This window comes from Phoenix dactylifera, chromosome 17 (genome assembly GCF_051530095.1).
Source record: "Phoenix dactylifera cultivar Ajwa chromosome 17, Ajwa_hap1_PhDact_Kaust_v1.1, whole genome shotgun sequence".
In the NCBI taxonomy this organism is placed as follows: Eukaryota; Viridiplantae; Streptophyta; class Magnoliopsida; order Arecales; family Arecaceae; genus Phoenix; species Phoenix dactylifera.
Genome location: NC_143206.1, coordinates 10,826,148 through 10,837,785, shown reverse-complemented (window position 1 = coordinate 10,837,785; position 11,638 = coordinate 10,826,148). Strand labels below are relative to the sequence as shown.

General features: G+C 39.5%; 1 protein-coding gene across 1 annotated transcript; it reads left to right on the top strand.

Annotated features, from left to right (window-relative positions):
* LOC103724056 (binding protein) lies at positions 1 to 11,280 on the top strand. The gene is made up of 17 exons (XM_039132821.3): positions 1 to 262; positions 368 to 699; positions 789 to 949; positions 1,038 to 2,175; positions 2,267 to 2,458; positions 4,577 to 5,218; positions 5,357 to 5,533; positions 5,678 to 5,745; positions 5,840 to 6,062; positions 6,152 to 6,251; positions 6,337 to 6,452; positions 6,529 to 6,586; positions 8,674 to 8,825; positions 8,998 to 9,187; positions 9,956 to 10,132; positions 10,216 to 10,312; positions 10,942 to 11,280. Exons 1-17 carry the CDS (start codon positions 130 to 132, stop codon positions 10,946 to 10,948), a joined length of 3,963 nt encoding a protein of 1,320 aa, XP_038988749.2. The 5' UTR covers positions 1 to 129; the 3' UTR covers positions 10,949 to 11,280.
* The last annotated feature ends 358 nt before the right edge of the window (positions 11,281 to 11,638 follow it).

The window sequence follows — 11,638 nt, the reverse complement described above, 5'->3', positions numbered from 1 at the left end:
TTTCAAACCGAACACTCCCTTTTCCCTCTCCTCTCCACTACCCCAGAAATTTCCCCACAACCCTCCTCAATTCCCTCTCCCCTTCTCTTCCTCCTTCTTGCTCTCCTCTCTCTCTCTATCACTCTCCCCATGGCTCCGCCTTTCGTCTTCCCCTCCGACCTCAAAGACCTGGAAGAAGACTCCGACGAGCCCTCCCTCCGGGTTGAATCCCCCATCGACGTCGCCTCCCTCCGCCCCTCCGAACTCGAAGAGCTCGTCAAAGGTCAGCCCTCCTCCTCCTTCTCCTCCTCTCTCGATTCTTACCTCTCTCTCCAAAATCCCCCCTTTTCGGAACTAATTTTCGTTTAATTTGGTGTTAAAAAAAAAGCTGTGGCCTTTGATCTCTCCGACAGAGAGCTCTTCTGCGTCGAGGAGCAGGACGTGTTCGACCGCGTCTACTCCCTGGTGAGGGGTTTCTCCCTCCTTACCCCTTCCTGTAAGTTCAACCTTGTCGAGACCCTCCGCTCCAACCTCAGCGTCCTCCTCCCCAACGTCGACTCCCTCTCTCGGGCCCCCCAGTCATCGTCGCCGGCCTCCGGCGGGACCTCAGTCACTCTCCGCATCGCCTCCCACCGCAATGCCCTCAAGATCTACACCTTCTTCCTCCTCACCATCGCCCTCGCTGAGGAGTCCGGCCACGACTCCAGTGGTAGCTCTAAGGTACATCTTGCTCCAAACCCTAATTAATGTATTTTGCACTCATTTGGTTAATTTTGGTGAAAAGAGTGGGATTTTCTGGGTGAAATAAGGTCGGTGCACTAGGGCGGAAGAAAAATGCGGCATATGCATGGAACTGGGAGATGCAGAGGGGTCGGATAATCAATTTGATTGCTAACTCTCTTGAGATCAACCTGTCACTGCTCTTTGGATCGAGTGATATCAATGAGAACTATCTCTCCTTTGTCTCAAAGTAAATATCCGTTCTTAAAGCCTTAAACTTTTTCACCCCCACTTCACCAAGCTTATTAATTTCGACAATAATTTGGCCATCGTTGCAGGTGTGCTGTCACCCTATACGAGAAACAGGCTGTGTTGAGGGATGCGGGCACAAGAGATGGACTTGGCCGAATAATAGGCACCATTGCAACCAAGCACCAGCGGACTGCACAAATGTGCGCATCAATCCAGCATTTGATCTACAAGTTTGACTTTGCGGTCCCTCACATTGCTGAAGCGGTTGCTGCAGCAGAGAGGAAGTATGGTGATGGGAGCCTTGCAGTAGCTCTTATCAGGGAGATTGGTAGGACAGACCCAAAGGACTATGTGAGGGATGGTGTTGGGGCAGAGAATGTTGGGAGATTTCTTGTTGATCTTGCTGACCATTCTCCAAAACTTATGTCAACCAATGTGGGGGTTTTGGTGCCTCATTTTGGTGGCGAGTCTTACAAGATTAGAAATGCTCTTGTTGGGGTTTTGGGCAAGCTGGTTGCAAAGGCTTATAAGGATGTGGAAGGTGATATGAGTTCAAAGTCTCTGCGGCTAAGGGGCAAGCAGGCTATGCTGGAGATTCTTCTAGAACGCTGCAGGGATGTCTCAGCATACACAAGGAGCCGGGTGCTCCAGGTGTGGACAGAATTGTGCGAGGAACATGCTGTTCCTATCGGTCTGTGGAATGAGGTGGCATCAGTTGCTTCTGGGAGATTGGAGGATAAGAGTGCGATGGTGAGGAAGTCAGCACTGAATCTGCTCATCACGATGCTGCAGCATAACCCATTTGGACCTCAGCTACGTGTTGTGGCTTTTGAAGCAACATTGGAAAAGTACAAAGAGAAATTGCGGGGACTGGAGCCTTCTGGCTCTTCTGAGGAAGTCCCTGATGGTGATGCTCTTCGTGGAGAGGCTGCCGCAGAGCAGGAGAGTGTTAGTGATAGTTGTTTGCCTTCTAGTGAAGAGCAGAAGGAGAAGGACGGAACTGTTCCAGATATTGGGAATTTGGAACAGATCAGGGCATTGGTGGCATCACTCGAGGCTGGTTTGCAGTTCTCGAAGTGCATTACTTCTCTGATGCCCACCCTGGTTCAGCTGCTAGCATCATCTTCTGTCACTGATGTGGAATACACAATCCTTCTGTTGATGAGGTGCAGACAGTTTCAGATCGATGGCTCCGAAGAATGCCTTCGGAAAATGTTGCCCCTGGTAAACCTTTATAGAATTTCCATATATGTAAAGAAGATATATACTGTGATTGATAGATGCTGGAATTGATGTACTTGTTGGATCTTTGTAGGTGTTCTCCCAGGACAAGTCTATATATGAAGCTGTTGAAAATGCATTCATCACTATATATATAAGAAAAAACCCAATGGAAACTGCAAGAAATTTGTTGAGCCTGGCGGTTGATTCTAGCATCGGAGATCTTGCAGCTTTGGAGTGTCTAATTGGTTCTTTGGTGTCTAAAGGGGAAATTTCTGCAAGCATGGTATGTACTCTTCTTGATTCCTTTGAGACTTGCTTGCTTGCTTGGTATTTGTCCAAAACAAATGCAATGCATATGAACTGAAAGCTCTTTTTTATAATAAAAATTATTTGTAATATTACTCATATGGATGCATGATCAATAAATGCATAAGTTAGTTACAAAATATCCTTTGCTTCAGCTTGGATTAGTGAGAGTGTTGGCCAAGTTAGACTGCATTGTTCCATGGATGGAGGTTTCTTTGAGTGCATTGATCACCATCTTTAGATATGAATTCAATTTTAACGGAGATATGTAATTACTCTCCATGTTGTTGATTTTCATTAAATTCGATCAAGGAAGTTGGCTGAGAAAAAGTAGATACTGAGGCAATGCAAATATCACAGCATTGTTCTACACACACACGCACATAGAGACAGACAGATAGACAGACAGACACACACACACACACAGAGAGAGAGAGAGAGAGAGAGAGAGAGAGAGAGAGAGAGAGAGAGAGAGAGAGAGAGAGATGCTGCAAAAATCTCTCTGTTGAAATGTTGTTATCAGTTGCAAGTGCTTTTAGTTCTTGCTGAATGATGCAAATGCTGCATGGATTGGGTCTGTATTGTGATTTGCTACCATTGAAGAAGCAAAGAGGGGAGAACGAGGTCATTTGGAATGCAACAAAGGGAAAATATATAGGAGGCTACCAAGCAAAACCATTCAGCTAATTCATAATTCACCGTTTGCATTTGATGCTGTTAATGTACGCAGCTCAAGATGGCTAGGATCCTAACAAATTAGTTACTTTGGACTCTCTATCAAATCAGACTGATCCTTTGCTCTTCAAAGATAGGTGCAGCTTGAACTATTCTAATGTTCTAGAAAATGGTCTCATCTTTCTGCAATACTGTAAGCTAATTTATATCACCCATGGTGACATAAATAGGAAAAAGTTGTGACTTGAAGGTTGTAGGGCTTAAGTTCTTAGAGATTTGCCACATACATTTAAATGTGTATACATTGATCAGGTCACTCCCTGATGAAGGCACCATCATTATAAAACTTAAAAGTGCATGCTATCTCTTGCATCAGACTTCATTTTTCACTGGTTCTGTTGACATCTTATTGGTTCATTCAATTTTGCTGTATCAAGTCCAGTGGCAGTTTGTGTATTAAAAAGGCATATCCATGCCATCCAAGTTCTTAAAACTCATGGTATGACGAAGTCATTATCCCACAACCACCAAGCTGAAGTGCATTCTCATGCAGTGCTTGGTTATATGGCGTTCTTTTTCTACCAACAAATTTCTATCAGCTTCTGATGGACCAATGTGAACCAATAGTGTTGCTAGTGGGCGTGGTTCTTTTTTGTTTGCAGGGGATATATAGTTAGGTCCTCCAAGCATTTGATCAGAAATCTGACCATATGATCTGAGTTTTCTTTGGATATGTATGTTTAAACTCTTATAACAATGACATGCATTTTTGAACTTTTGAACATCAAAACATTTGAGCTACTTTTTTTTCCTGAAAACCTTGGTGCCGAACTTTCTTTACTAATTTTGAAATATATTAGCTATGAAGTGATATCTGTCTCAAACTATATACGTTGATTGAAACTAACCATGTTTGCTTGTTGTGTGAAACTCTAATAGAAAGTAACTTGCTAGTGTTTTTGTGTAAGTTTAGTAAATTGCATCTCTCCCCTGCCTGACTTTCAAGTTCTGGTGCCAATAACAATATTCTGGAGTACCTTTTACAAAGCTTAAAAATGACAATATTTGAACTTTTCCATGTTTAACCATAGTTAAGCACACTATGGCTTACCATAATGGCTAACAATACTTGAATATGTCTAATCATATATATGCTTAAGTCAACATTGGGCACTGCCTCTTTAGCTTGTTTTCTTGCATGATGCAAGCATGAATAGTAAAATACTTATTGCTCTGGACATCAAATACCTTTTGTTCTCTATCTGATAACTTGCGCTTATCCATATGGTGCATTTAGATGCACGTGATCTCATAACCTGATGAATATTGCACTGTAAATGCTGAAAATGTATAATATTTGTTTCCTACTGTGTTGTAAGGAAGAGATTATCTTACAAAAATATTCTCACGTTCTCTCTAGATATCAGCTTTATGGGATCTCTTTAACTTCAATGTCAGCGGAGTAGTGGCAGCACAAAGCCGTGGAGCCTTGTCAATTCTTTGTATGGCTGCCAAATCATCTCCAAGCATTCTGGGTTCTCACTTGCAAGATATTATTGATATTGGTTTTGGACGCTGGGCTAAGGAAGAGCCTTTGCTTGCAAGAACTGCATGTGTTGCGCTTGAAAGATTGTCTGAAGAAGATAAGGAAAAACTAAGAAACATTGGCAGTAGGATTTTTGGTATTTTACATAGCTTAGTAACTGGTTTCTGGCTTCCAGAGAACATTTGGTATGCTGCTGCTGACAAAGCCATAAGTACCATATATTCGATACATCCAACACCCGAAACCTTTGCTGCTGATTTGGTGAAAAAGTCTCTCAGTTCTGTATTCAGTGGTACTGGAAGAGATGAAGAACCCAACGACACGGATAATGATAGCATGAACTTCCTTTTCAGAGTGCCAGCAGCAAAGCTTGGCAGATTTCTTTTTATTATAAGCCATATTGCACTAAATCATCTGGTTTATATTGAGTCCTGTGTTAGGAAGATTCAGAAACAGAAATCAAAGAAAGAAAAGTCAAAACATGAATCTCAGGCTGGCTCTGCAGAAGAAGCTGCTGTAAGTTTTCATTTGACAGGGCTACTTTATTGTTCAGTTCTTTCTTTGGCAACATTTCCCCCCCAAAACTATATGTTTTCTATTAGGATCAGGTGTACTTGCATTGTTTATGAAAGCTAAAAAAAACATGGTTGACAGGTGCAAGGTATAAATGCTGAACTGGGCCTTAGTGCATCTGAAGATGCAATAATTGATTCACTTTCTGCAAGGGCCGAGAAGGAAATTGTTTCTAGTGGTTCTGTTGAAAAAAACCTCCTTGGATATTGTGCACCCTTTGTCTCCAAGCTTTGTAGAAATTTTAGTTTGATGCAAAAGGTGACAAGGTTCTGAGTTCTTTGTAAATGAGCTTTTTTTGTAATTTGTCTGTTTATCTTTTATTTAGTTAATTAATCATTATACATTTTGCTATTTTGATCAGTCTTCCGAACTCAATAGGTGTCCTTTGTTTCTATTTTGCAGTTTCCAGAGCTGCAGGCTTCAGCAATGCTTGCTCTATGTAGATTTATGATTATTGATACGGATTTTTGGTGAGAAATGTGCACTCAATGCTATATATATTTGTTTTTATTTTTTAAAAAGAATCTAATGAACACATAAAAAGGTCAATTATATGAATTTCAGTGAAGCAAATCTTCAGCTTCTGTTCACTGTTGTGGAGAATGCACCATCAGAAACTGTTCGTTCGAACTGCACAGTGGCTCTTGGTGACCTTGCAGTTCGTTTTCCTAACCTCTTAGAACCTTGGACAGAGCATATGTATGCTCGTTTACGAGATCCTTCAGTATCTGTAAGGAAAAATGCTGTTCTAGTGCTTTCTCATCTCATACTGAACGACATGATGAAGGTGCGGTAGATTGCCTATAGGCTCATTAGTTTATTTTTTTATATCATCATCAGCATGGTATCACAATTGTTCAAGAATCTTTTGATCAGGTGAAGGGTTACATAAATGAAATGGCCGTGAGGATAGAAGATGAGGATGAAAGGATTTCAAGTCTTGCCAAACTTTTCTTTCATGAGTTGTCAAAGAAGGGTACCATTTTGATGCTTGGATAGTCGTTTTGACAGATAACTGTGCCATACTTTGTCTCATATTCAAGTGCTTTTTATTCTTGCAGGGAGCAATCCTATTTATAATTTACTTCCAGATATCCTTGGCAGATTGTGCAATCAAAATCTCAAGGAAGAGGCCTTTTGCAACATCATGCAATTTCTAATACATTCTATTAAGAAGGTATTGGCGGCTTCCCTTTGTTGCAGATCCTTATTTCTCCTTGTAATTCAACTCTTGATTTCCTGACTGTCTTTAGGACAAACAAATGGAAGCTCTTGTTGAAAAGCTTTGCAATAGGTTCAGTGGAGTCACTGGTATGCTTCTTGACAGTATCTGTGTATGGAATCCCCATTCTGTTCTTTTCTTTGCTTGTTTTCTTCATCATTACTTCTCTTTCTTTGGTGCTCATTGTTTTAATTGGCAAGGCTCTTGCCATCTCTTGAAACTGCTCCATATACTTATCTGTGATAAATCTAAGTTTTTATTCATCATCTCTAAACTAATAGTACATCACATTACCGATTAAACTTTGGATTCTATGATTTTAGGTTTTGATTATTGCAAGTAAGGAATTTTCTGTTGGGAATGTTCACTTTATGGGTTCCAGATATCTTTTCGAGGAATAAATTGAAGGTTTAGATACAAATTTTAGGGCTCAGGCATGATGGGTTGTTTAAGATTTGTACTGAATTTAAAGTTCGATATGCATATGCATTTTTTTCTTGAACGGACATATAGTGAGATGATCTGATGTTCAGATTCTTATGACTGTTTTTCCACAAATATTGAATTGAGTTTGTTTTATGTTATGTTGTTTTATTCAATTTAATGGACTTAATTGTAGGTTCCATAACTGCACATGCTACATGTGGGAGAAATGGAATATCATTTGATTGGTTCTATGTATCCGGTGATGGGAGCACAAGGTTCTTATTGTGCACATATATTCAGCAACCGAACTTGTTATAAGCGAAGAGATGTAGCTAGGGTTCCCCAACATCAACTTCAAGAGATGGATAACAGGCAGCAAAATCTTACTGTAGCCTGTGCAGAAAAGTAGAAACTTCATACCTGCCAATCCATAGTTGTTTGATTGCCTGATACCTAAGCAATTGCCTTGTTGAAAAGGGTTGGGTTGCCTTAATTAGTTGTCTACAATTTTTGATTAGATTTAGATATTGAGTTAGAGGAATAATGTATCAATACATTAGGAATAGGATTCATTTGTTACCGAAGTTGATTTTGTTAGTGCTCATGAAACGATTTTGGAGGAAGAAAAACTTATTCCATTTATTGCTGGAGTCTCTACTGACAAAGCTGATGACAGATTATCGGGATGTCCTGTGACAGTCAGGAATGGTTCTGACTGTCATCATTGGCCTCATTTCCTCTGTATAATCTGTGTATTGGGGTCATGATTACTTTTGTTGTGTCTTTAACTCTATGTGCTATCTTGTGGAATATGCATTATGTTTCCATACATCTACTTATAGTGACTCTTACCCTTTTATAATGTGATTTTCTAGTTGTTCTCACCTTTTGGAGGGAGGGTGGGCTATAGTTTGCCAACATAAGATGTCTGGTGATGATCCTATGTATCTAGGAGTGATTATTAGTGCTACTAGACTTGTGTTAATTATTTAAACACAACTTGCTAATATGCTCATTTAGTGCTGGACTTCAATAATTGTGTGGGAGTGAAAGGACATCTGCTCCATCACCTTATAGCCAATAATAAAAAAAAGGCATGGATGATAATGAGGATAGAACAATATCTATGCAGTGTCCAGCAATAAATCATACTAATTCCAATATACAACCCATGCTAGTGATTGAAAGACTGGTCTTGGTTTGACCACTTAATATGCTGTTCATTTATCTGCTTAAATCAGCCATTGCAAAATTCTTTCAATTTGATTTCACAACCTTAACTTGAGAGCTAACCTGCATTAGCATATCATTTTAACAATAAGTAAAAGAAAATCTTTTTGGATATGGAACAGAAAATATGAAATTTAGAGAAAATATTGGATGATTAAAGAAAAAGTATGGACATGTATTATTTAGCGGTGATAAATTAGAACATTTAGAAGGGTTTTTTTTTGCTTTGATTATCACTATTGACGAGGAAATTTTATCCTTTTGGAGCTGATGTAACAAACTACGCGAGCCTCCCGATGAAGCCAACAGAAATCCTATCCGAATACTAAAAATAAAAGGCAATTCCTTCCAGTTTTTATGTTATTTTAGGTGAATATGATTGGATTACAGCGTGTGAATTTATCAATTTAAGTTCCCTTAGTTTCCGCATCAATCACTCAAGTTCCTTCATCAGCTCCTAGTCATTCATGTTATTTGTGAAGAATTGATCTGGCTGTCTTCTAATATGTTTGCGATGCAGATATTAGAGAGTGGGAGTGCATTGCTTATTGCCTTTCTCAGTTAACATTCAGCGAGAAGGGCATCAAAAAACTTATGGAGTCCTTCAAAGCTTATGAGCATGTTTTATGTGAAGATTCTGTGATGGATCACTTTAGGAGCATAATCAGCAAGGTTCTTTAGTACTCACTACACACTACTGTGTCTACATGGTTTACTTATCTATAGAAGTAGGACATTTGGAAAAAAGATACTTTGCTGCTGACAGGAACCTTCATATATTATTCCAGTTGAAAGTGTTGACTTGCTATTACTTTGACCTATCATCTTTGTTGTTTCAAAACAGTGCAAAAAGTTTGCAAAACCAGAGCTCAAAGCTTTCATCGAGGAATTTGAGGAGAAGCTCAATAAGATCCATATGGAGAGAAAGGAACAAGAAATCACTGCTAGAAATGCCCAGGACCATCAAAGGAGGATTGGTAGTCTTGAAAGCCTCCTGATGACTAAAAAAGATGTTGATAAACATACTGCTGAAGGTAATCAGTTTCAAATACGCTCTTTAACTGAACCTTTTTCCTCCCTGCAACAATTGACATTATGTTGCATTCATTTCTGCAACATATTCCTCTTATTCGTTGCCTATATTTCTTTGACTTTTGAAACTTAACTATGAAAGAATTCTGGTGGCCAAGAATCACACTCATGGCTGAACCACTGAGCAAATTACTAGTGTGCTAATTAACTGAGTAACAAGGTAATAAAAATATTATACATCATTCCCTGAAGCTTCATATTGAGATGAGCATAATAAAACTGGTCTTTTGTGTTGGAAGTATCATGATATGCTGTACCATACCGAACCGGACGGTACCGAACATACCATACTATACCGGTTCGGTACCGGTACCGGTATAGGTGGCGTAACGTCTCTCAGTATGCCAAAAAAACCTCTGTACCATACCGTACCGACACTATACTAGCGTGGCACCTGTATGGGGTCCGGTATCGGTACGACGAACTTTGGTTGGAACTACTTGATCTTTTATATTGGAGAGGCAATCTTGATGGACAAAAAGAGGAGACTGGAGGCACTTCTGACTTAGAAGAATTGGCCCAAAATTATGGGTGAATCATGATTCACAAAGCTGGTTTCAGACAAATGGATAAGGTATCGTTGGGTAATACTGTATGCATGTGTAATTATTTGGCAAAATTGTGTATTCCTTTGATCAACATATTCTTAAATTGCATTCTTTTGTTCCTCTAAATTTTACTCCCATGTATGAGTAACCTTTTGCTAGCAGATGGAGCTGGTGAAGTGATCGACCCTTCAGTGGAGGGCAAAAATGTTAAAACGAGGGACATTTTGCCTGAAATGAATGGCACAAAGTCAGAAGAAAGTGGGGTTTCAAGTGTTGTGACTGAGGGTGATGAAGATGGTCTGGAGGTTCAGTCGCCATTACCAAAAACTTCTCGCAGAGGTGATTCAGAGTTCTCCATAAATAACTTGATATCTTAAAACTCATGAGTTCTGGAAAAGTTACCAGTTTGCAGCTGCTTGCAGGCATCTCTAAGTCCAAGATGAAGAAAGGTAAAGGGTCGTCTATGCAAGATCAAATAGATGGTGGTTCTCTGAGACGTTATGCCCGCTCAAGCCAAAGGTTGTTTTCTTTTCTTGCTCTTATTCCCTTCTTGCTATCGGGTCTGGGTACATAAAACTTGCCAATGCCTCCACATGCTAAAAGATACCTTGAAAGATGTAGAGTTAAGAGATCAGTGAACTTCCTTTTTGTTTTGCTATCTAAGTGCATGCATTCTGTCATGTCCAACCAAGAAGTAGCGTCCTGGGTCACTATCCTATGCTTCTGAATTGTAGGTATGCTCACAACTTCATTGGTCATGTCCAACAGAGAACTAGCATCCTGGGTCACTATCCTATGCTTCTAAATTGTAGGTCACCATCTTTTCTCCCTCCAGGTTCCAGTGCCTAATTTCCTGCTTTTTTGTCATTTCTAAGTAGCTGATCATATTTGTCTCTCTAGTTGCACACCAAGTTATGGTACGTTGATATTTTATGTTTGATGAATTTGGTTTTCATCCTGCTGGCTTTGTAATATAATGGGTTTTAGAATATGCTTGTAGTAAAGGGTTTTATGATTACCCTGTTTTCCCTTCTAGTTGATGGCTTCACTGATTCTTTGTGACAACCTTATTTCCATCAGACATCACTTCGTTGCTTCATGTTTGGCAGAAAATAACTTGCATCTTTAACTATGAATATAATGTACAGGTTGTGAAGAAGCATCACATTGTAATTCCCAGAAACCTCCAAGTTGCTTTGCAAAGATGAGTGTTTTCACAATGTGGGGTTCTGGAGCTTGTGTAAGATGAACTTGTAAAGTGTCATTTGTGGAGCAAACCATTATTAACACTAATCTCTTGTAAAAGGAAACTGCAGTTATGTAAAAGCTTCTCCATATAGTGGAATGAAACGAAGGTTCTGACTCGCATTAGAAGGTTCATCTTTTCTATATTACAACTCATGTAAAAGAAGAGATGACTGAAAAAAGGCTTGCTAGACACAAGAGCTAATGATATTAATGCAGTTTTACAAGATTCTTGTGACCAATTTGGAGAAAAGCAGAAAAATGCCATGAAGATATCCATCAAGAAAGAATGGAGAGATCCAGCTGGAGTGAGTTGGGTTTGTTTCTTGGGGATCCTTTCTTTGGGTGCAAGGTATTTCCAATCATTCTTACTTGAAGTAAGCTTAGTGCCGTGTGCTATCTGTCGACCCTTCAGGACAACTGAATCTCTCCATTGACAGTGGATGCCATATCATACATTCAATGACCAAAATTATTGTTCACAATAAAGTTGTTATTCTGATGTTTCAGATAAATAAACATGATTTTGCATTCACTGATGGAATTGTTATTCTGATGTGATTCATTGAAATAAAAACATCATGTTTTACAAATAGTGAA

What these genes read in the sequence shown, in the direction of transcription:
- LOC103724056 (XM_039132821.3), top strand. Translation starts at nt 130, where the DNA reads ATGGCTCCGCCTTTCGTCTTCCCCTCCGACCTCAAAGACCTGGAAGAA. An exon ending in TACTGAACGACATGATGAAG is followed by an intron (nt 6,063 to 6,151) that starts GTGCGGTAGATT and finishes TCTTTTGATCAG; the next exon opens with GTGAAGGGTTACATAAATGA. An exon ending in TCATGAGTTGTCAAAGAAGG is followed by an intron (nt 6,252 to 6,336) that starts GTACCATTTTGA and finishes TTATTCTTGCAG; the next exon opens with GGAGCAATCCTATTTATAAT.